At 45.9% G+C, this 26,205-nt stretch overlaps 1 protein-coding gene across 1 annotated transcript in view; it reads right to left on the bottom strand.

Moving 5' to 3' along the window:
- LOC138284401 (mucin-5B-like) overlaps positions 1 to 26,205 on the bottom strand; it is a 1,991,087-nt gene that overhangs the window by 1,837,396 nt on the left and 127,486 nt on the right. Inside the window, exon 3 of the mRNA XM_069223138.1 lies at positions 9,833 to 9,947. Within this exon, the coding sequence (XP_069079239.1) occupies positions 9,833 to 9,947 (115 nt within the window). The remainder of the gene's footprint in view (positions 1 to 9,832; positions 9,948 to 26,205) is intronic.

The raw sequence follows: 26,205 nt of genomic DNA, 5'->3' as shown, positions 1-26,205 counted from the left end.
GAGCTCGTCAGCTCGTTAGCTCAAGGGAGCAGTCATTGGACAAAAAGAAAAAAGGGAGCACACTGCCTCACACTCCAGCAAAAAGTAAGCCCCAATGCATCATGGTAAATGCAGTCACTTTGTTTTGTGTTGAAAAAGTAATCAAAAGTCTTTCACCTAAGTAGGTGCAGCAAGTGCTGTGTATCTCTGGACACGTGTTTCTAGGTTTAGCCCGTCATCAGCAGAGAGCAGCCAAGTCTGTGGGGTTGCTTGAAATGCCGCCAAAAGTCTTCTCAGGTTTCTGTACCACTCACTGGCGCACAGGTGCCTCACCAGAGCTCGTCAGCTCGTTAGCTCAAGGGAGCAGTCATTGGACAAAAAGAAAAAAGGGAGCACACTGCCTCACACTCCAGCAAAAAGTAAGCCCCAATGCATCATGGTAAATGCAGTCACTTTGTTTTGTGTTGAAAAAGTAATCAAAAGTCTTTCACCTAAGTAGGTGCAGCAAGTGCTGTGTATCTCTGGACACGTGTTTCTAGGTTTAGCCCGTCATCAGCAGAGAGCAGCCAAGTCTGTGGGGTTGCTTGAAATGCCGCCAAAAGTCTTCTCAGGTTTCTGTACCACTCACTGGCGCACAGGTGCCTCACCAGAGCTCGTCAGCTCGTTAGCTCAAGGGAGCAGTCATTGGACAAAAAGAAAAAAGGGAGCACACTGCCTCACACTCCAGCAAAAAGTAAGCCCCAATGCATCATGGTAAATGCAGTCACTTTGTTTTGTGTTGAAAAAGTAATCAAAAGTCTTTCACCTAAGTAGGTGCAGCAAGTGCTGTGTATCTCTGGACACGTGTTTCTAGGTTTAGCCCGTCATCAGCAGAGAGCAGCCAAGTCTGTGGGGTTGCTTGAAATGCCGCCAAAAGTCTTCTCAGGTTTCTGTACCACTCACTGGCGCACAGGTGCCTCACCAGAGCTCGTCAGCTCGTTAGCTCAAGGGAGCAGTCATTGGACAAAAAGAAAAAAGGGAGCACACTGCCTCACACTCCAGCAAAAAGTAAGCCCCAATGCATCATGGTAAATGCAGTCACTTTGTTTTGTGTTGAAAAAGTAATCAAAAGTCTTTCACCTAAGTAGGTGCAGCAAGTGCTGTGTATCTCTGGACACGTGTTTCTAGGCTTAGCCCGTCATCAGCAGAGAGCAGCCAAGTCTGTGGGGTTGCTTGAAATGCCGCCAAAAGTCTTCTCAGGTTTCTGTACCACTCACTGGCGCACAGGTGCCTCACCAGAGCTCGTCAGCTCGTTAGCTCAAGGGAGCAGTCATTGGACAAAAAGAAAAAAAAAAAAAAAGAAAAAAGGGAGCACACTGCCTCACACTCCAGCAAAAAGTAAGCCCCAATGCATCATGGTAAATGCAGTCACTTTGTTTTGTGTTGAAAAAGTAATCAAAAGTCTTTCACCTAAGTAGGTGCAGCAAGTGCTGTGTATCTCTGGACACGTGTTTCTAGGTTTAGCCCGTCATCAGCAGAGAGCAGCCAAGTCTGTGGGGTTGCTTGAAATGCCGCCAAAAGTCTTCTCAGGTTTCTGTACCACTCACTGGCGCACAGGTGCCTCACCAGAGCTCGTCAGCTCGTTAGCTCAAGGGAGCAGTCATTGGACAAAAAGAAAAAAGGGAGCACACTGCCTCACACTCCAGCAAAAAGTAAGCCCCAATGCATCATGGTAAATGCAGTCACTTTGTTTTGTGTTGAAAAAGTAATCAAAAGTCTTTCACCTAAGTAGGTGCAGCAAGTGCTGTGTATCTCTGGACACGTGTTTCTAGGTTTAGCCCGTCATCAGCAGAGAGCAGCCAAGTCTGTGGGGTTGCTTGAAATGCCGCCAAAAGTCTTCTCAGGTTTCTGAATGTGGAGCAAAGAATCTCGAACTGTCTAACAACGGTCTGAGATGAAAATGGAGAACTGTTGAACCGGGTCGACTTTTTGATTGTGTGATTAAGGAGGATTTGGATCTGGTGTTGTCTTGTCTAACTGAGAATGACATTGTATACTATGTGGTCAGTGCATATAACCAGCTCTGCTCCAACATTAGGAAACTGCTACTGAGACCCTCCTTTACGTAAATTAATAGACCTAGGTGGTTTAGCTATGAATGCCATTGCCAGTCATCAACTATGTTGGGCTCTTACGGCTAACTCATAGGACCTTTTAGAGGTGGCTTCCCTTCGTAAGAAATATAAAGAAGCCACAACCTCTAGGAAGAAGGAGGTACTAAACCAACAATGGGGATTATAAGTCGTGGTGGCGAATAAAATTAACAGAAAACGTTTTTGGGCACCGGTGAAAGACATGAGACAATCGAATACCCATTAGCTGTAAAATTTCTAGGGAGGCTTGGAAGATGCACTTCACCAATATCTATCCAGCTATCCCAACAGATCTAAACACCCCAGTGGCCTCTGCATATGAGGGAGTGTTAATGGCTGTGGGGGAGGTCACGGATGCCATAAAATAGAGCATTGGGGGCAAGGCCCCCAGTCCTGACAGGGTTCCAATAGACCTCATTAAGTATAATTCTGAATTCTGGGCACCGCTATTATTGAATGTTTTTGATTGTCTCGCCCATTCTCTCCTACCGAGCACATGGTCAACTTCTGTCATAGTTCTCATATTTAAAAAGGGTAACAGCTCGCATCCTGGCAATTATAGGCGCATCTCTCTAATAGACATCTCATTGAAAATCATAGGAAAGGTCCTATATAGTAGGATTAAAGGGTGGATTGAGTAAAAGTCTTTCCTGCACCCTTGTCAATATGGTTTCAGGAATAAGGTTGCCACTGTAGAACAATATTTGAATCTTAATTTGAACACTGGGAAATATACTTTCGCTCAACAGTCTCCGCTATATTTGGTGTTTATTGATTTGTCCTCAGCTTTTGACTGTGTAAATTACTTAAGGCTGCGGGCAAGACTGTTAGCTCATAGTATGGATGAAGCATTGGTGCATGACTCAGCTTATTTACACAGGGACATAAATGACAGAATTTGAATAAATTCTCAAGGAGAGGTCACAAAAAATATAAGCATTTTTCGGGGAGTGAGCAAGGGTGTGTTTTAGCTCCGCTTTTATTTATTTCATATATCGTCACCCTTTTTTATTGACTACCACCCCAGACATTCCCAAAGTTAGCAACTCTTTCCTACCAATCCTGCTGTATGCGAATGAGGCAGTGTTGATGGCTCTCACACTAAGGGCCTCATTATGAGTCTGGCAGTCTTCAGCTAGCGGAATGGGGATGTCGGGAGGCCTTTAAAGCCCCTGCACTGCCCATGGACTTGGCATCGGCAGTGCAGGGGCCCTAATGCACAACTCCGTTGCGCATTCCACTGCCTCAATTACTGGCAGCGGAATGCGCGACGGGTGCTGCAGCACCTGCCGCACCGCCACATTGGCACCGGCTTCATTAGGAGCCGGTGTCAATTTTATGGCCATGTTCACCTCAGGGCCAGCGGGCGGAAATGCCTGACGCAGCCTAAAAGGGTGGAGCTCTTATACTACTTCTGCAATTGATTAAAATGTAATGTACTCCGATGGCTACATATGGGGCTGAAGTATGGGGCACTTTTAAATGTAATCCCATCCAGGTTGAAGAAAACAGGTTCTGCTGTAAGGTGTTGGTGGTCCATATCTCTTTTCCCTGCTTTATTTGCCACAGCAAACTGAATTTGCCTTATATGGAGGATTACATTAGAGTCCATTCCCCTTTGTTTTGCGGCTAGTGATTGTGAAAAATAGAGAAGCAGGCATAACTAGAGACATTATCACAGACTGCCTCAGCTGTGATAAAGGCATGGACATCCCATTGCTAGCAAGGGAGGAAGCCTCTTTGGGAAAGAGCAGTTTCTTTTCGAGAATCCTGACAGACTGGTTTTTGAGATCAAGAAGTTGAGTGTGACAGCTTATCTGAACACTAGAACAGTTAGCCAAATAACAGGGTAGTTAGGCTACTGGGAGCCCAGCCTACTGTTTTGATTCTGGGGTGACACTGTTAAATACCTGCTATGCTTCCTCCTAGACTTTCAAGAAAACCTTGACTCCCTACCTTGTCAATGTAATGGGAGTTCAGGTCAATCATCATTGCATTTTTTATTTTTTTGTGGCTTTTGTCATATGTACACAAAGCTTATTTTACATCCTTTACTTAAAAAGAGCAATATTACTGATTTCAGGACAGCATTTAGTTTGCTCCTTTTAATATATGATGAAGAGTCTATTGCCTACTTAGGTGCCTTTTTGAGAATTGCTGTTTGAACCCACATCTCAATGAATACAAACTAGATTGGATTTTAAAGCTGTGTAGCTTTTCTCTATATGCTGCTGTCTTAATTCTGTATTTGTATTTTGCACATTTAAAGGAGCGCTGTATATACTTATGTTTCATTACATACTCTCATTTGCATTTTTTAAATTGTTTTAATGTGTTTTAAATGTATATAACCTATTATGGATACTTCTGTACCCTGATAAAGATGAATTGCTTGGTTGTATACGCAGATACCATTGCCTCATGTTCTGTGTTCCTGTTCTGTCAGCATATTTCTATCCTGTCCTAGTCCTAAAAGTACCTAAACACACAATAAGAGCCAGTCCTCATAATGCACTGGTCCTCACAAAGATATAGGGCCTCATTATGGCCCTGCCGGCCGGTGGTAAGCTGGCGGTAACACTGCCAACAGGCTGGTGGTGTACCGGCGGTGTATTATGACTGAGGCGCATTAGCCACGGCCATGCCGCTGGCCCCTCCACTTGACCGCCAGGCTTCCGCAAGCACCGCTGCCCTGGGGATTATGAGTCCCCAACCGCCAGCCTGTCCATGGTGGTAAACACCGTCATGGAAAGGCTGGCAGTAAGGGGGGCTCAGGGTGCCCCTGGGGGCCACTGCACTGCCCATGCACTTAGCACTTAGCATGGGCAGTGCAGGGGCCCCCAGGCACAGCCCCATCGCCCATTGGCATTGAAATGTGCGACGGGTGCTGCTGCACCAGCTGCATATCAAGATTGGCGCCGGTTCTATTATGAACCGGCTGCAATGTTGATGTAACTTGTCCGCTGGCACAGCAGAAAAGTCATAATAGGGAGCCACATATACTGCCAGCACTGGCGATATAGTGGCTACCGTGGCTTCAGCGGTCTTTTAGTAAGACCAATGAAGTTGTAATGAGGGCCTTAGTGTTTGTCTGGGTCTATCAGTTTTGCCCATGCTATGAGGACCACCCGATCCTCACATTGTGGGTTGTTCATACACACACACAAAATGTGGCAAGCACCTAGGGCAAAACAAAGGAAAATGCCTGGCTACATTGCGCTGGACTCCTGGAGCCCCTCTGACTGTAGCCATTAGGAGAAACGTAGACAAAAAATAACTTAAATTCGGTATGAATACAAGGCAATCTACAAGGCCCTCAAATAATAAAAAATATCTCTATCACAGAAGCAGTGAGAATGTGAAACATACAATAAAAATGCATCAAGGGCCTACAACACAGCAGCCCAAAAAGTCAAACACACCACTGTATAGAGACAAATCTAGACAAAATTCATAGAAACAAAAAGAAATAAGCAAATATTATTAGCCTATGGCATCCACTATCAAAACATGTCCATTATCTCTTACTGTAATATGGACCTTCCTATAACCTTATATGCTACATGTCATCAGCAAAAACAAGCATAATGAATATAAACAAAAAAGGAACAAAAAAGGTGCTATGTGGCAACACAGGAATTTAGCAAGTGAATGAGCTGAACTTCGATTTTGTAATGAATAGTAGTTTCAACTTCAAATGGTGCATGATGCTGCTGAGATTGCAGACAAAGGGAAAGTGATGCTTTCCCTCCAAACTCAAAATGACAAAAGACTGGACAAAGTACAAACAGGTGTCTTCAGGAAAAGAAGAGGAAGTTGATACTGAATGTACAGTAGCCTCACTCTCTATGACACTTCCTCTGTGTTACCCACAAAATAAATTAAATAAAGAAGAGGTTTTTCACACTTAAAATGGACACAAACGTACCGTTCAGGTAAAAAAAAAGAAAATTTATTTTCAAGTTATTTTATCAGTACCAATGTAAATAAATACTACTTATGTTTGAGTCCATTGTGTTGTTACAGTGTATTCTCATGCTCCTGCTCTAGTTTTTTTCTGCCACCTCCTTTACATGTAACAGCGTAGTGGTGTAATCCTGGGCATTGCGTGTAATATTGTAATGCAAAATTTCAAAGCTTAGGGAAAATTGTGCTCACAAATGGTATTTACATCCAGGCCAACTAATATCCACTGTACATCTATAACCCTAGACTGGACCAACCACTTCACCACCTCCTTCACCATTGCACATACTACACCTCAGCATTAAGGTCATCCGAAAAGAAGAAAATACACTTGACCTCCATCATTTACATCATCTGGAAAAGATCAAAGAAGAACGAAGCAACAAGCCAGAACACTTCCAGACCTCCACTAGTGTGAATACTCTTGTAACATTTACAAGACCATTCTGACAGCGCAAGTCAAATTTCAAATTGTGTGCTCCCCTGAACACCAAATCCACCAAGCCATGTTCCTCATCACACTGGTGCACTTAAGAGCATTAGGAAAATAAATGCACCATTCCAAACAGAAAAATATCTGGAATGATCAGAACCCCAGGATGTCCTCATCCTGCCTAAGGCCTTTCGCTCTAATCATAACAGCTAAAGCCTCTTGCTACAACACCATCATCATTGAGACAACTACCACAAACAAAGACCTCTTTAAGGCTGTTAAGCATTGTACCAATCCACTTTCAGAACCTAGAGTTGCATACTTCCAATGACAGATGCAAAACCATCAACCTCTTCTTTGAGGAGATCAACACAATCCAGTTCAAAATCATTACTGTTTCCAGCCATCCTCCATCACCTAACCACCAAATGGACATCCTACACTCTAGTCTTGTAAACAAATCTCTCCACTAGCTTGAACGCTCTAAAGGCAGCCTCCTATGAAGACAACACTTCTTCCATCATCCATCATCTCCGACAAAGGGGCCTCAACCCCTCCTCTACAGTATCAATGCCTCCTTAAATCCAAGAAGAGTCCTGAGATGCATGGAAGATAGGTCGGATATTTCCCCTGATAATGAAACTATCTCTGGACCCAGGCAACCTCACCAACTCTCACCATATTGACCTCCTTTCATTCAAATACAGAATCACAAGGAAATCAGTTACCACCAAGCCATAGGAGCACATCAGAAGTCACATAAGGTAGTCACCAATGCTCTCCTCCTCCTCAATGACAAGAATGACTCCTGCCTCCTTGTCCTGCTTGACCTCTCTCTATCCTTTGACACACAACCATTCAGTTCAACACCATGAAAAAATGTACAGTGTTGCCAGGTACTATTTTGAAATAGTTTGCATCATGACTCATCAACTGACACAATCTCATGTATATGGGTTCCAGAAGCTGACAGACACACCCCAGACTTTCAAAGGCTTAACTTGTACGTCAAACGCATCCACGCTCAAATGTCATCTGATTTCATGATGCTTAACTCCACAGACTGTACTCATTTTGTTAGCAACAATAATAAACAGCCCCAGATTCAAGCCTGGCTCTCCAACCTAAGCCCACCAGGATCCACCCCTTAGACCATGAAAACTCCCTGGGAATCAGATGTGACCCAGACCCCTCATGCATTGCAAGAATGACCAAGACAGCCTGCTTCCAACTCTCCTTCTTGACAAAAATTAAGTCATTTCTTTCACAAGATGACTTCCGAACATCAGTACAAGTCTCTATCCACTTCTATCTGGATAGTGGCAAGGCTCTGCTCTGTGGCCTCCCTGATACCACCTTAGAACTCCAGAAAGAAATCCTACATGCAGTTTCATGGATTACCAAGAGCTCAGAGAAATTTGAAGACATCACCCCAAGGTTATAAGACCTGTGCTGGCTTTCCCTTCAAGTTCACATGATCTTCAAGATGAGCTGCGTCACTTATAAAGTCCTCAGCAGCAAGGCTGCAGCTTCCCAGGATCTAGAAAAGCACTGCAACCTACATCACATCAGCACCAACTTTCCCACAGTTCTGTAAAATAAGCTGATGACACATCTTTTAAAAGAACACTACCCCTAATCCAAGAGCCTGCTCTTGACCTTTCCCTAGTAATTGTATTGTTCTGGGGTCCATGCCCTGTTAAACGCCTCATTGCTCTTGCACTCTATAAATATGAATACATATGCTTCAGTGTTCCAAGCAGAAACAGCCTGTGCGCATAACACCTCCACAGATGCATGCAGAAAACACCGGTGATCGGAGTAAAGCACATGTGAGCAACTCCTACTTTTCACAAAATACAAAATCTGTTCCAACCCAAGAACTGTTTGTCATGACGATTGTCACTAATCCACAGTGCCAGGCTACATATTGGCACAGGGCACATCCAGTGGTATATTGCAGTTATGAGTATGAAACTGGTGGTGCCATTAAATTGTTAATCAGTTGGAATGAGGGACTAGCAGCCTATTGTAGATTTGGATGATTTGGTAGATTTGAATGGTATGTGCAGGCTCAGTTTGGAAGACTAGGCCTGCCAGCATGAGGCATTCATTCAAGTGTGGGGCCTTCGGGATGTACTGCAGGCAGAACATACGGGCTTCGTTGGGAGGGATGAACAATGCTCAGGATGGTCAGGTGAGAAGATGTGGTGGGTCTAAATCTCTCGCTACAGAGTAGACTCCTTGAGGTGAACTCAGTGTATATGCATGCGATAACGTAAAACAGGCTGCTCTTTTATGGTGGTGAGAGCTAATTACTCCCACCAACTCAGCTTTTATCACCTGCCCATTTTACTTTCCACATGCCTGACATCAACGTGAGCATTACATAAGACTCTGAAATCTCAATTTTCCATGCATTGAAAAACTACTGCTATTTGCTTTGGCACTCTGAAGCAGTGAAGCAAGTGAAAGCCAATAATTCCCTATTTCTACTTCTGGTATGAATGTGGCAACTCATTATGTGATGGCCTATCTGAACAAAACAGTATTCATTACAGTTAGTCCAAAAAGTAACCAACAGCACGTCATGGAGCTGAAGGCATTTCATCTCAATACCGCAACGATTCTTCTGCCTATGTATCAGTAATAAATGTGCATCACACATAAAAACTTTCCTTGAGTATACATACCTGCAAAACAAGCAAATGTACCTGCCTCAGGGAGAATCATTGCAACAAAACCAATACATTACCAAAGCTCATTATCACAAACGAAAAGCAGAGCTGATGCAGGGAAAATTCATTCAGAGTACTCAAAGCTCTGGCACATGATCTCTCAATACTAGAAACACAACTGACTTAATTTCTCTTGGCAATTGCTATCACTATAATCTTTTCATGCAGGTATTTATCCAACCATAACCACGTAGGCGCCAATAACGTTTCTTTTAAGCTTGCCATCTCAATACTCCTGTTGCTCGAGTTCCATCACCTCACCCATAAAATCCTACTCTTAGTTAGGAGTAGGAGACAATGTGTGCATTCATGTAAATAGAATTAAGTATTATTTAAATAGCTATATTTTTACAACAATGGTTCATGCTAACCTGTTTGGTTTAAATGATTCTGTCTCCAACAAAATATGAATACAACTGAATAACAATTAAATAGGTAGATCTTGGTTCCCACAGCCTCCTCCAACTCTACTTTCTGACTGATAATCATGAGATCACCTGTCCCTCTCACTATCACGATCCTACAAGCCCCTAGTGGGATAACTTTTAAAACATGGTCCAGCTCATTGAAAAGTTGTAACTTACCTGTAGATCATCAGCCTTGTTCCACACCAAGGTAAGACCTATCCTAGTCTTGATCTTGAAGTGAGTGCAGATATCCTCAATTATGATACCTCCTTTGACTATTGAGTGCCAAACTCTGAAAAGAGTAGAGAAGCAAACATTAAGTTATTTCTACCTGAGTCAGTGTGCACTTCCCTAGATCCAGAGATGCTTTGATTTCTGAAGTAGCTGCAGTCATATATTTAAAGCCAATAAATTAAAAGAATCCACGCTACCACATTTCTTCATTTATTAATATTGGAGTCAATCATAACAGAGGGATGAAGCCCAGGTCCCCAATCTTTGTAATGGAAGTCTTCTCAAATGAGTAATTTTGAAGTTTGTCATTATACTTTTCAGCAAGATCACAGATTTTTTTGGAGTGCATTGTGATTCTCATTTTAACCCCAGCATAGACAATGACAAACTGTTGCCCTGTTGTTTAGGAGAAAATTACAGGCACAACTTCAGCAAATGTCATACTCTGGGTAGTCTACAATGTCACTGACCTACTAGTGCGTGTGCCAACGTGCAATACATCACTTTGGTAATGCCTATTACTAGAGTGTTCATTTTAAGATATTTGAGGGATTTCAAAGACTTTGGTCTTGCAGTCTCTGATAAAAATGTTCAATTTAGTTAGTTCAGCAAGTATTAAGATTCATGCTCTGCTTATTTATTTGAAGCATTGACCAAACATCTTAACATTTTTTTTTAACTTCTGGAAACACCAAATTCACAAAATTAGATATCCATGAAATTATGGGAAACTAAGGTTCATATACCATCTACAAGGAAGGAGAATCATAGTCGGGCACTGCACTCATGAAGGTCACACCAAGAGCGATTAAGCCTAGATATGTTGAGAACACTAAACAAACACACAAGCCATGTTGGCCATTCTCCCAAAGGCTCGGTGACAACTACAGTTAATGGGTTCATGTCTACTTCTAAGCCTTCAATTTCACATGGTTCAATGCAAGTGGATGGCGTGGATAGAGTCATCCACAGAGCACCCAGAATGGGTGCAAAATGATTTGAGAACTGCTGATATCCAAAATCACATACCTTATCACTGGTCCTGATGTCACTGATTAATCAAATATGAAGAACATAACAATCATGTTTAAATGGCTGTTCGACATTACCATACTACATTCTGCTACAGAACTGAGTTGATTCTTCACTATGTATAGTTTTTGTTTGACAGACTGATGAGAAGGATGAGAATGTGTCTCAGTGTCCATGGTTCCAAGTAGGACAGTTCAAGCCCCTGAATTAGAACAAACATTTAGGCATGTTGATTTAGTGCAGCTTAATAGCATGACAGAAGAAGGATGATAGTAGACAGGTAGCCAGTGTCAACAGGTGGTGTGTATTGTGAATTTTTTGACACCCAGAGCTCTTCTTGTGTGAGGAATTGGCTTTGGTCACCAGCTAGTATAATAGGCTTCTGTGGTCAGGAATTTCAATGATAGTAAAAACAGCATGACCAAAATGCACCCAGGGCGTCATTGATCTCACTTTCACCTTACCATCAACTTGTAGTTTTCCTTTCTTCTGTGGCAACCACAATGGATCAAGGGCAGCATGGGTTAATGAAGATGGCATAGTCCTAAAGAGTTTGCCAAGACTAGATAGCTCTTAATTGTAATGGTTTATGTGCCGGAAAAACGTATTAGTCACAAATAACCCCTTAACATACTCCTTTTAAAGCTCTGTGTACCAATGCAATCATCAGGTATGCCAGGGAACTCACCAAATAGGAGTGCCCTGGTTACAGACACATTGATCGGGTTCACAGGCAAGCAATCATTTGGTGAACTCAGTATGGCTACACATTGTAATCGCTGCTCTTCACAGACCAAACAAACATCTAGGCACTACCAACTGATCAGCTGCATTTATGAGTTTTTTATAACAATTTATTTTGCCTCATGTGTTTAGCTATGTTATGCGAATATGATTTGCAGTGCGCCTACTCACCCCTAGAGGGGTATCCTAGTGCAGCCAGGTTAGAGGAAAAGAACATTTACATCATGAAGGGATCTCAATAGACTCCCAAGATAAACAAGCATCTGCAATGCGATGGGTCTCGCTTTTGCTTGAGCTAGAGCAATTAGCACGGTAAACTCCTAACCGGATGTTTCTTGCCACATAAATTGAAAATGAAAATAAAACAGTTTCACATAACTACCTGGACTTTTCTTGCCATATAAACTGAAAAGTAAAAGTTTCACATAAGCAAGCTGACGGCCACCATCAGTGCAAAGCAGATACACAAAGGGAAATAAAAGTTCACTCGTAGTGAAACCTATCAGCAAAAGTGCAATTATCCATGTAACCGGCAAAAGTGCAATTATCTATGCAACCAGCAACAGTGCAACTAACTATATAACAGGGTCTATGTCATGCAAAGCGCTCGACTTATGCCCAGCGAGATCGTGCTGTGAAAAAAGAGAAAAAGTTGGCCAGAAACCAGACGGAAAACATGGAGCTGTGTATTTTTCAGTACTTGGCTGCTGCGCTCCAGGAGGACTAAACACCGGAAAAGGCATGATTTATGCATGCCTTTCACTAATGAAAGCAAGCAGATTTGAAAAGGCAAGCCCACAAACCAATGAAAGAGACTGAGGTGACATGGGCGTGGTTTGAAGCCCAACATGGGATAGACCGATTTGCACTTGCCCCTAAAAAGGCTGAATTTTGGGAAGTTTTCTAAATGTAGATAGGCTCGATGTAAGATGCAGATTCACAGGAACGGCAGTATATTCAAGGGCAGCAAGCTGCAAAAGCTGGACCTTCCATTCTAGCTGATGAATGAGACACATTTGAATGAGGGCCTGCTTGATTGATCTCAGTGACATAGATTGTCTATAAAAATACTCTGCTGCACAGCTAGAAGTAACCAACTGAGTAAAGTGTTCTGTTAGCATTGTAAAGAAGTTTGAAGATAGCATGCTTGGTACTAGCAGCAAGTAATGACCTTAACATGGAAGAGGAAAGTGAGCTGATCAGGAGATTACAGATCAAATAGATAACAGTATTCTGGATGGGTTGCAGACATGGGGATAGATTAATTGCCATGCTCAAATACAGAGCATTCCTGTATTTGAGTAATTTTGTAACTCAACATTGCTCTTGTGATGCTTAATTAATCACCTATTTTAATGCCATGGCGCCATGTTGCATAACTGATTCTCCCGTTTGGGGAAAATTAGGCTCCAGAAGCACTGAAACAAAACTAAAACACACATTTTTTTGGCAAACACAGTCATAATATTCAGCAGTCATTTCAAGAATGCAAACAGCAAATATTTAATGTTGGCAGTCGCTGGTCAGAATTTTAGATAGATTTTTGACTTAAGTGGTTGGAAAATCAACTCAAAATGCATTTCTAAGCTGATATTTTACCCGAACGGATCATTTGGATGCTTGTTAGCGCAAAATACACAAACGTATTTCTTTTTTTAACCAAGAACGAAGCCCCATATGGACTGGGAGATGACGAGGCACACAGTAGCAATGTCTTCATCCTGTCCTGAAATCTCCTTCCTCTGCTTTGTTGAGTCCTTGGTCACTTTGGACTTGGAGTTTGAAGGAAAAGCATCACTCTCTCTGTTTGTACAAAATCTATGCTATATTCCACCATTTAAATCGTAACGTTTGGGGAAAAATCAAGTAAGTTGGTTTTAGCTTTTTGGATATTGTTTGTGGTAGGGCCTGCATGTTGCATATTTGTTGGTGAGTGGCTTAGAGTGTGTACTCGAGAGGTGGCAGGGAGCATGTGGGAAAAACATTTTTTGAAGGAGAAATGTTTTTACTTTTTTATGGTGGGGATCTGGGATTAAATATATGTTTTCTTCATTTTCTTGTGTAGTTCATATGACGTTTTTTTACTGGTTTGTTTATTATTTTACTGTGATGTGGTTTTACTGTTTGGGGTCTAATCTGCCCTTCATTGGGCCTTGAGTGTATTTTTGATGCACTGCTACTTTGCTATATGTTTTAGACATATTGGGGGGATTGTGGATGGCCTTGGATTAAATGGAAAAATTAGGTTATTTTGTTATGCATGTGTCTGTTGCTGGCTAGGGCTGTGTGGCTTCTTGAAGTCTAGGTCCATGTAGGCAGACATCTCACTTTTTCTCAGCTACCCTCTTCTTGCCCACAATTGTGTTGTGATTTTGTGTATGTGTGACGTGGTAGATACTATTGTAGGGAAATTTTAAAACCTTGATTTAATTTTTGTGTTTGGTATTGCTGATTCCATGTTTTTGGGTAAGAGGCAATTGCATGTTGGGCTCAGGCACATTGAGTAAATAATATCTTTGCAGTTCTTTCCCTGCAATGCTACAATATATTTTTCTTCGGAGAGGGTGTGCTCTCAGTAGGCCAGGGCAACTATGTTCTTTCTTCTCCATGATTCCTTATTTGCAGGTTGCGCTGCAGTGACTACTTTGTGTAGCCAATGTGTGTGTTTGTCAAAGGCTGCCATGATGTCTTTGTTCTCGAAGACTCTTTCTTTGCTGAACATGCAATGGTGGCCATTTTGTGCATCCAGTGTGTGTGTGTGTGGTGGCCATGTTGCCTTTGTTCTCTATGCCTCCTTCATTACTGGCCAAGTGGTGACCACCTTTTTGTGGAGTCTGTTAGTGTTTGTGTGAGAAATTGCAAATTATTATGTAGTATAGTTGTGTAACCTTACTATGTAATACACTCACAAACATGGCTTGTATTCAGTCAGACTCATTTGTGAAACCTTGGGTAGATGTGGCTTCGAGCAGTAAATCTTTAACAAAGGAACAACTGCAAAGCATTTAGAAGTACCAAAATAATTGAACAAGAAACAAACATAACACAAATAAAATCCAACATTAATTGATAAAAATATACCTTATTATTAAGAAAAGTCTAGAAACCAAAACAAACAAAATCCACCAGAGGATTCCAGGGATATAAATTAATAAGCAAATTGTAAATCACTGCTTTTTACTCAAAATGCAAACAAGCTTTAGGAACTACCTCGGTTAGCAGTTACCTCGAAACCTATTGAATGTTATTTGTAAAGTTGTATTCGACTACTCCGGCTCACTTTAAGCGACCAACCTCAGTTACATCGGTCTCCTCTCCAGTTCCAGGCTCTATGGGCAAACCGCCATAGACATCAATGAAGTGGTCCTGATGCAAGGGATACAGGATGCTGAAGATATTGAGGATGCTGATTCGGCCAACGAGGGGTCTCCCTTTGGTCTACGAACATGGTGGGGTGACTTCGGCCACAAAGGTCAATGTCCCAAGAAGTCCAAGTAAAGTTCAGCCAAAAATCAGTTGCCATATGTCTGCTGGTCTCCAGTCACACAGAAAAGAGCAGCCTCCTTTACCTGCAGCTGATGTTTCTGTTAGGTGAGCAAACTATACTTTAATGACTCCTCTAGGTCCAGCAGACTCAAGTGCAACTCTTCTTTGTCAGGGTAGAGTCCCCAGGCTGCACTTCAGCAGTCAGGGGTGAATATAGGCAGATTTATATTTCAGTGGACGGGTTACCCCGTCACAATAGTGATGGATAGCCGGTCTGCTGAAATGTAAATCCTATTGTATCCTATGGGATTTAGATTTTGGCAGATGGGCTATCCATCACCATTGTGACGGAGTAGCCTGTCCACTGAAATCTAAATCAGGCCCTAAGTGATTGTGGCTTCCAAATGACCAAGGTGGCATTTTCAGCTTTTGTGACACTGCAACAGTAAGAAGAAGTCACCCAACTGACTCTTGGAGTTCACTTCTTTTTTGGGGGCTAAGGGGATCACATTTCCTCACATTTCCATAGGCTCAGTTGTCTCCTTTCTAGTCCAAGAGGGCAGTCATTCTTCTGTCTTCCCTCCAATACAGACATGATCTGAGGTCTGGGTGCATGGGGTGCCACTTTGCTGCTAACAACATCATCTCAAAGGGTACAGTGTCCAATGGCTACCAAGTCCCCTCCCTCCTGATGATGATTTCTTTCAATATGTGGCATCTAGCTATACCAGGGTGTAATATTCTCCCCAATGGCAAGTTGGTAGAACCCTTTCCTTGGTGTGTGGAGCTTTGCATCCCATACGAGAGGTGTGGTTTCATGAGGGCTACACAACCATGGGAAAACTGGTTTCATACTGTTTTCCCTTTGCTTTCCACAACACCAACCTGTCTACCGGAACAAAAGAGTAACCCATCTCGTGTTTGTCCACCATTTGACCTTCAAATGTGGTTTCCCTTTGAAGCTCACCTTTTGGGCTCACACCCTGTTTGGCTTCCTGCCAGGGAGAGGAAACACTTGTTCCAACAGCAGGCCTCCATGGCCTCTTTTCCTGGAAGTTATTCACATCTCTTCGCAGGAGGGAAGACGGCTACCTCGTGGCCAGCAATAGTAAAAGGCCACGGGAAAACTTGGGCAACAAAGAAGCAACTTTGTAAAGTGCCTTTTGCTCAAACGTTACATTACAGTGGACCGGGGCATCAAGCCTGGTTTAATGTAATGATTCTTTTGATACCTTGAAGTACGAAATTTAGTAAACCCATTCAGGAGTTAAGACAGCTCTACTGGCCGGTATAGCTACCAGCCTTTCTAAAGTAAAAAAAGACAATTTTTTTTTTTATTGTTAAGACATATAAATATACATGGCCTACATTTTAATATATAGCTCCCTGCCTTAGGGATTGACATGACTACTTAGGAGTGACTAATTTATAAATCAAAAGACAGGTCTTCACTTTAGGCCAGATGTACAAAGCCCTTTTGCATTTCTTAATGGTCCAAATCGCTATTTTGGGCTGTTAAGAAATGTAAAATGGGATTTTCAGATGTACAAACCCTTTTAGGGAATCGCAAATTGCAATTTCTACACAGTAGAAATTGCAATGTGCGATCATCTGAATATGAAATCGCAAATAGGGATTACCTATGTGTTATTCCTATTCAGTTTACAAAGCATTTCCTAAATGCAAATTGGCAATTTAGGAAATGCAAGTACCATCAACTTCAAGTCGATGGCAACCATGTGCATTTAAAAAAGAGCACCCCAAAGTGCTTTTTTTAAAGTGCAATAGAGCACACACATGCCCCTTGGGCACATGTACACTCTACATATGCACCACTATTTTTAGGGCACATTTCGGTGTGCCTTTTGCCCATAGCCATCCTTGGTTTTGCATTTTCCAAATAGCGATTTCCTAATAGGTAATCGCTATTTGGGAAATGCAAACATGGCCCATTGTCACAAATGGCATGGGATTTCTTATCTGTGATTTCCTAATAGCCATTCCTACTTTGTAGCGAGGCCCACACTCGATACCCGATCGAAATGGAGAGAACACTGCAGGGGCATCAGATCAAAATAAAACAGGCACCTCACGGGGAAGGGAAGGGGTAGCACCTCAGCCGGATGAGTGCACAACGCCAGCACCACGAGGGGGCTCCATGCCCAATGATGTATCCCAGCAAAGTGCAAAGCCACAGTCTCTCAAGTCGCTCCAGTGGGTGGTTTGCCCACTGCTTTATCCTGGGGAGTGCAAAGCCACAGTCTCTCAAGTCTCTCCAGTGGGTGGTTTGCCCACTGCTTTATCCTGGGGAGTGCAAAGCCACAGTCTCTCACGTCTCTCCAGTGGGTGGTTTGCCCACTGCTCTATCCTGGGGAGTGTAAAAGCCACAGTCTCTCAAGTCTCCCCAGTGGGTGGTTTGCCCACTGCTTTATCCTGGGGAGTGCAAAGCCACAGTCTCTCAAGTCCCTCCAGTGGGTGGTTTGCCTACTGCTTTATCCTGGGGAGTGCAAAGCCACGGTCTCTCAGGTGGATGCCTTTCTCCACTGGTTCTGGAGGGGGCTTTGTGCCCAGAGTGCTTCATCCTGCCAAGGACTGAGATAGTGGATGTGATACTCCAGTGGTTCTGGAAGGGGCTTGGTTCCCAGAGTGCTTCATACAGCCAAGGACTGAGGTAGTGGATGTGATACTCCACTGGTTCTGGAGGGGGCTTTGTGCCCAGAGTGCTTCATCCTGCCAAGGACTGAGGTAGTGGATGCCTTTCTCCACTGGCTCTGGAGGGGGCTTTGTGCCCAGAGTGCTTCATCCTTCCAAGGACTGAGGTAGTGGATGTGACACTCCACTGACAGTGGGGCAACATCGAAACTGCGCAGTCCCCTGGAACTGACCACATACCTCGTATGAATTACCACTGGGGATGGCAGTCATGTCTGCTGTGGTGCGACTGGCTCAGGATGTCGCGTGGCCGCTGGCGGTGCTTGCAGTGGGGTCAGTAGCGGCGGTGCTTACGGCGGTCATTGGGGTGGCGGTGCTTGCGCCAGTCATTGGGCCGGCAGTGCTGGTGGCGGCCTCACTGACTGCGGTGCAGTGACTGGGTCACTGACTGCCGTGATGGTGGCTGGCGGCGGTGTCGGTGCAGCGGTCATTGGGGTGGCGGTGCTTGCGCCAGTCATTGGGCCGGCAGTGCTGGTGGCGGCCTCACTGACTGCGGTGCAGGTGGCTGGCTCACTGACTGCCGTGATGGTGGCTGGCGGCGGTGTCGGTAGCGGCGGTGCTGGTGGCGGGCTCACAGACTGTGGTGCTGGCGGCGGTGTGATTAACGGCGGTGCTGGTGGTGTGCTCACTGACCGCGGTGCCGCTGAAGGGCACAGTGTTTGCGGTGCTGGTGAAGGGCTTGTATCTGGTGTGCTGGAGGTGGTGTCCGTGGCGCCGGTGCCTGTGGTGGTGCCGTGGCGGTCTTGCCGTGCAGGTTAGCGGCAACGTTGACTTGCCTTTGTTTTTCAGGCCCTTCCCCACCTTGGATGGTGGCGCAGCTGTCTTGCCACTCCCAACTATTGTCTTGGCTGAGCCCTTGGTGGCAGGTGTTTTGGCCTTCTCCCTCCGGGATGTGGGCAACTTCTTCTGTTTTGGAGGTGGGGGAATGTCCTTGGACTCGCTCCTTGGGACACTGGCAGCACTGTTGCTTGGCGCACTCCAGAATCCGGATATTGCTGGCACCACTCTGCCCGGTGATATGGTGGCTGAGGTGCTGGGTTGGGACCTCGAAAGGCGGGCCCTAAGGGACGGATGGGGGGGGGAGGTGTAGGGAACAGGTCAACATTTGAGAGGAAAAGCTTTTTTGACACACTGGGACGGGTAGATGGAGGGGGTTTGGGAGTGGAGGAAGAGGTAGTGGTTGTAGGAGGTGTTCATAGGCTGACTTTGGGTGAAGGTGCATGGGATGGAGGCTGTCATGAGGTGGATGGCTGTTAAGTGGGTGTGTGACTGCGTTTGTGTAGTTTGGGAGGAGGGCTCACAGACACACTTGGAGAGGACACTGGGGATGTGTGAATGGTAGTGGGGTGGTGAGTGCACGTGAGCTGTGTGTGGTGCTGGTCACGGAGGTAGTGGCTGAAGATGTAGTGTATGCAGGTGTGAGTGGAGACGTGACAGGGAGGGAGGAAGGAGATGTGGAGGAGGGGGACACAATGGAGGCCGTGGATGTTGGTATGCGTGCATGGGTATGATGCTTGTGTGAGTGCTTGTGGGATGTGTGGTGCTTATGTTTGCCAGAGCCACCCTTGTGTGTTGAGGTGTGTGCATGCTGGTCTGATGGTGTGCTTGGGATAGGCTGAGGTTCTGTGGATTGGGTCTGGGTGGAGGAAGTTGGAGGGGGTAGGCTGGACACAGGGACAATGGCGGCCATCAGTGCAGAGGCCAGAGCCTGAAATGCTCACTGTTGGGCTGCCTGGCCAGAATGAATGCCCTCCAGGTATGCATTTGTCTGTTGCAACTGCCTCTCTACACCCTGGATGGCATTCAGAATGGTAGACTGCCCAACAGTGAGGGATCTCAGGAGGTCAATAGCCTCCTCACTGAGGGCAACAGAGCTGACTGGGGCAGGGCTTGAGGTGCCTGGGGCGAAGGAGATGCCCACCCTCCTGGGTGAGCGGCCACGGGACACACGTTGAGGGGCTGCTGAGAGGGCGAAGCTGGTAGGGGGGCAAGGGAGCTCCCATCAGAGGAAGAGTCGGTGTCGCTGGTCTTAGCTCCTGTCCCTGCCATGGAGCTCCCCTCACCCTCCATCCCGCTGGTGACTTCAGACTCTGTTGCCTCGCCCTCCAAGGCCATGTGGGATGCAGCTCCCTCCGCCTGATGATGCTTATGCACACAAGAACAGGGAGACCACAAAAAGGGGATGGAGAAAGAAGAAAGACATGTTCAGTGCATACAATACTGCTACCGTCTGCGGACACTACAGACACAGCAGCCCTCTGCACTACGCCATGCACTAAGAGTTCCCTAATTAATCACAGGGACATGGGGTACATGGCCTACGCCCGATTGCTGCACACATGGAAGTCACAGGAGCCTGACTAGGTGTAGATGGCTCTTACCACTGGTGGGGATGGGGTGCCACTTAGCCTGCCTCACAAAGGATCCTTGCCTACAAAGCTCACCATAGCCTAGGGGAACCCACTGCCCACCTCCCCCACCAAGACACCTCCAATGCGCGCAGAGTCAGATGGATGTGACTGTACTCACCCCCTTGTGTCTGCTGTGATGCCCTCAAGTGCCCATCCAACTCCGGATAGGCCACTGCCAGGATCCGGAACATCAGGGGGGTCATGGTGCGACGGGCACCCCTCCCACGTTAGGAGGCCATCCCCAGCTGGGCCTCCGCCGTCTTCTTGCTCCAGCGGCGAATGTCCTCCCATCTTTTACGGCAGTGGGTGCTCCGTCTGTGATGGACCCCCAGGGTCCGGACGTCCTCGGCGATGGCACACCAAATATCCTTCTTCTGGTGGGCGCTGACCTAGAGGAATAGTACAGGGGAAAATGTAAATCTTTACCCATCCGGACCGCCACAGTCATTGTCCCACGTTCCCACCCTTGCCCTGATGCACATACACTCACCGTCCGATCATGCAGGCCTCATCTCCCCCCGTATCTTCCATCCACACCACTCCAAACAGGCATTGCCCATACAGCATGATCACAGTGTACTCACTTGTTTGTCTGGAGGACTGTAGAGTAGCGTGTACTGGGGAGGACCCCATTCACTAGTTTATCCAACTCTTCCAATGTGAAGGCAGGGGCCCTTTCCCCAGACACATGATTCATTGTCGCTTCCAAACTGAGGTCACAACAGCACTTGCAGTGTAGGTCCTCGTCTGTCGAAGATCAGGTATCAAGTGAGTGAAAAGACAGAAAATGGTGGTCACGTCCGCGGCGGTGCGTACCGTCACCGCCGACATACATCGTCATTGGCTCCTGGAACCCATGGGGCCCAATGTTAACCAATGCAGGATTGCGCCGCAGACTTCGACCGCCTAGTGCGACGGTGTAGAACGCCAGCGCAGTTACCTCATATCCCCTTGTCCCACATTACAGGCCAGGCAGCCGCCATTTCAAGGGGCCACATGGCATACATTTTTAATGTATCACACATATATATAGGCCTTGCATATACACAGAGACAGGCACATAGAGTTTTGACAAATGTGTGCAATAAAACGTTTTTTTTACTACCTCAGTGTTGGCTGACTCTGTGCTCGCTGTTCTCATCCATAGGGCACGTCCGCTGGGGCAGGTGAGGAGATGGCGGCATCCTCCAGTGTACAGACTGCTGGTGGACCTGTCGACAATGGAAGAGAGACATTTAAGAGTCACCTACAGACTTGATTGTGCCACAAATATGTACTGTGTGCCCAGTTGGAGCCAGACCTGATGTCAGCTATCTGCCATCCCACAGGAATCCCCCGTCTAGTGCAGGTCCTGTCAGTACTCCATTTCCTGGCAAGTGGGTCTTTTCAAACAACGGTGGCCATAGCATCAGGGATGTCCCAGCCTATGTTCTCCAACGTGTTGTCGAGAGTGTTGTCTGCCCTGCTGAAACACATGCGTAGCTACATCGTGTTCCCTCAGGTGGAGGATTTGCCTACAGTGAAAGGTGACTTCTATGCCCTGGGACATATCCCCAACATCATAGGTGCCATTGATGGGACACATGTGGCATTGGTCCCCCCCGCAGGAGTGAACAGGTGTACAGACACAGGAAGAGCTACCATTCTATGAATGTGCAGATGGTGTGTTTGGCCGACCAGTACATCTCCCATGTGAACGCCAAGTTTCCTGGCTCAGTGCATGACGCTTACATTCTGAGGAATAGCAGCATCCCTTACGTGATGGGGCAAGTCCTAAGGCACTGTGTGTGGTTAATAGGTGAGGGCAAGGACCCTATACCCTGTAAATAGTTGTCTTGGTCCAGGGTTGTCCCTAAAGGTAAGTGTGTGTCTAACAGATTTCCCTCGACATTTGCAGGTGACTCTGGTTACCCCAACCTCTCATGGCTACTGACCCCAGTGAGAAATCTCAGGACAAGGGCAGAAGAAAACAATGAGGCACATGGGCGAACTAGGAGAGTGATAGAAAGGACCTTTGGCCTCCTGAAGGCCAGGTTCCGGTGCCTCAATATGACAGGTGGTTCCCTCTACTACTCACTGAAGAAGGTGTGCCAGATCATCGTGGCCTGCTGTATGCTGCACAACTTGGCTTTGCGACGGCAGGTGCCTTTTCTGCAGGAGGATAGTCCATAACGAGGTCTTGTGGAAGCTGTGGAGCCTGTGGACAGTGAAGAAGAGGAGGCAGAAGAAGAGGACATAGACAACAGAAACAACGCGATCCAGCAATACTTCCAGTGAGACACAGGTAAGAAGACATTGCTGCCTCCTACATATGACAAAATTGTTAGACCTATCATCTGTCTGTCACTTTCACCCAGTGTATGGACCATGAGTTGTCACTTTGCCTTTCCATTTCACAGATGTGGCTCCCACTGGTTGACCTCTGCTATGTTACCTCATGGACTAGAGCTGTGTGACAGGTATGTTGGCAATAGAATGAACATTGCTATTTTCCTCAGTTATTGCAAATACACATTTGTGAAAGACCAGACTGACTCCAGATTGTTTTGTGATTCAAGGGTGTTTATTTAAGTGCTAAATAATGGAGTGGGTTGTAAAATTGTCAGGGGTGATGGTGGAGGAATGTCCATGGCAGAGTCCAGTTATTAGTCTCACAGGTGCACTGTCCAAAGGGGCATAGGAAGTGGAGCTAGAGCAGTTTAAGGATGGCCAGGGTGACGAAGTGGGACAGAAGGATGACAATCAGGGTGGTCTAATTTCTTGGCGGGGGTCTTGGCATTGTTCTCTGTGTTTGTCCTGGATCTCAAGGACCGCTTGCAGGGTGGTTCTCCATCTGCAGAGGGTGGGGTGCTGGTGTCGTGGTCCTGTGGCGGTGCCTCCTGTCCACTAGCCCCGGAAGAGGTGGTGGGCAGTTCATCGTCCAGGCTAGTGTCAGGGGTCCCTTTTTGTGCCACAGTGTCCATCCTGGTGTTCACAAGGTCCTTCAGCTCCCCTACAATGGTGCCCAGGGTGCTATTGATGGACTTGAGTTCCTCCCTGAACCCCAAACACTGTTCCTCCTGCAGCCGCTGGGTCTCCTGAAACTCTGCCAATACCGTTGTCATCATCTCCTGGGAATGATGGTACGCTCCCATGATGTTGGAGAGGGCCTTGTGGAGAGTGGGTTACCTGGGCCTGTCCTCCCCCTGTCGCACAGCAGACCACCCAGTTCCCCGGTTTTCCTGGGCCTCTGTCCCCGCAACTGTGTGCCCACTGCCCCCAGGTCCCTGCTGTTCGTAGGTTTGTGGGTTTGCCTGGGTTCCCTGTAGTAGTGGACACACTGCTGCTTGAAGTGTCCTGGGGACAGAGGTATGGGCCCGCTGGGTGGGTGCTGTGCTGGTGTTTCCTGAGGGGGAGGCTCTCTGGTGGCCTGTGACTGTGTCAGGGAAACCGACTGTCCCGAGGTCACAGATGGGCTGGGCTAGTCATCTTGATCCAGTTGGACAGAGCTGTTGGCATCACTGTGGCCTCTTCTGTGGGGGGGAGTGGACATGTCTGGAACCTCCTGTCCTATGACGTTGGGTAGGGGTCCTGCAGGGGTGTAAAGGCATAATTATTGCATCTGTGTGTGCCATGGTGTGCAATGGGTGGGTGACCCTGTACCCAACTCCTTACATTTTTGTGTAGGACCTTGTGTGATAATTGTTTTGGGGTCTGTGTGGGTATCTGTAGTGGACATGCTTTGGTGATGGGTGTCCATGCTTTGTTGTTGCATGCTGGGCTTGGTGTTGGAATGTGTGGGTTGTGATAATGGGACATATGTCAGGAGTTGGAGTGATGGAGGTGAGGGCGAGGGTGGGGGTATGTGATGGCATGCAGGTAGGGTGGGGGATATGGTAGTTAAAGAATTGACTTACCAGAGTCTATTCCTCCAGCTACTCCTGCGAGGCCCTCAGGATGCAGTATAGCCAAGACCTGCTCCTCCCATGTTGTTAGTTGTGGAGGAGGAGGTGGGGGTCCGCCGCCAGTCCTCTGAACTGCAATGTGATGTCTTGAGACTACGGAACGCACCTTCCCCCGTAGGTCATCCACCTCTTCCTGATGTCATCCTGTGTTCTTGGATGCTGTCCCACTGCGTTGACCCTGTCCACGATTCTGCGCCATAGGTCCATCTTCATAGCTATGGAGGTGTGCTGCACCTGTGATCCGAATAGCTGTGGCTCTACCCGGATGATTTCCTCCACCAAGACCCTGAGCTCCTCCTCAGAAAACCTGGGGTGTCTTTGCGGTGCCATGGGGTGGTGTGGGTGATGTGTGAGGTGGTGTGTGTTATGAGGTGTGAGGGAATGTGTTTGTGTGTGTTGTGTGAGGTGCTTGGATGTTGTGTGAGTGATGGTGTTGAGTGCCTTTGAATGCTAGTTTGTTGATGGTGGTGTCTCTCTCTGGCCTTCTGTCGCAATTCTGGTCGTAAGGGATTGTGGGTAATTCGGGTGTGTGTTTTATATTGCATTGAGTGTGTGGGAGTGGTGTGTGTATGTGTATCAGGTGTGTGTATTTCGAATGGTCCAATGTGGCTGTATTTTGTAAATGTGTGTGTATTTTGAGCACTGCGGTGTGTACCGCCAATGGTTTACCGCGGTTGAAAGACCGCCGCGTGGATTCACGGGTCATGATAGTGTGGGTGTATTCCTGTTGCCGTGACGGTGGAGGTTTTGTTATTGCCAATTTATCACTGACCTTTGATGAGGTGGACTTGTGTAGGTGTGTGGATTTCGGTGGATTCCAAGCTGTGGGTCGTAATATCTGTAGTGGAATGCCACGGCAGTGTGTTGGCAGTCTTCTGCACGGCGGTAGGCGGGATTTACAGCCAATTTTGTAATGAGGGGCATAGTTGTTCATTTTTCTATATATGTAGATATTTTTGTCTGTCTTATGATTTTTTTAAAATTAGCAATTTTTCATTTGACCAGCGGGGAGATGTAGTGCCTTGCATGATTTAGAACTGACCCATGATTTAGAACTGAACCTTCCTGACTCCCCGAGGTCTCCGTATCACTGTGTGATGTAATCATTAGAATAGAATCTATGAGTGTTAGGTTTATAATCTATAAAACTAATTTATACTTTTTTAGCGCCACATGTGCATAATTGTTTGACGCAAAAGCGGCGCAAACTTACAAAATTCAATTATCCTTTGTAAGTTTGCTCCACTTTTGTGTCAAAAAATTATGCAAATGCGGTGCTAAAAAAGTATGAATAAGGCTCTATGACATTAGGTTTGAGCATTAGGCACAGTGGAATAAAGAGAGGTGATTTACAACTCCATGTATGACCTGGTTATTCAGAGGGTACCAGGCTTGGAAAGACACTACATTTCCATAGGTTCTTTTGGTGCACCAGCAATTATTTAATGTAGTTTTTAGATTTTTGACTCCCTTCCTGTTGGAAAGTGGAGTATTACGCAGTGATGCTGGTTTGGCTTCATTGTGTGACAATAATCCACGGATGGTCCCTCTGATTCACAATAATAAATCCTTAGGTAAGTCCTGGTAGTGTAGCAAAGAGCTGTCAGGCTTTACTTGAGGAACATGCTAAGCATTTCAGAGCACCAACATGAACGATAAGCAACTGACTCGACTCAAAAGAAATCTAGCACTACTTTATTAAATCAGAACAGATTTTTATATAATTTAAGGCAGCAAAACAAATGAAATCAGTTTTTGTAAGCAAAAATTAAATCACTGCATTTACAAGCTGTCAAATGCCACCATTGCAGTCAAAGGGAAAAATCACTAGTGACACTCGGTCACTTGCAGGGTGAGCTCAGAGGAACCCACTCATGGTTAAGGTAGTGTGGATCCCATGACCAAGTTACGTCAGTCAGACCAATTTTACCTGGCTAAGGGTGCCTGGGTACAGAGGTGTCCATGTAGTTTTTGGTGCTGAACACAG

Source organism: Pleurodeles waltl, chromosome 3_1, assembly GCF_031143425.1.
Source record: "Pleurodeles waltl isolate 20211129_DDA chromosome 3_1, aPleWal1.hap1.20221129, whole genome shotgun sequence".
Classification (NCBI taxonomy): domain Eukaryota; kingdom Metazoa; phylum Chordata; class Amphibia; order Caudata; family Salamandridae; genus Pleurodeles; species Pleurodeles waltl.
The sequence above is the reverse complement of the archived record's forward strand: the minus strand, read 5'-3'. Positions and strand labels throughout refer to the sequence as shown.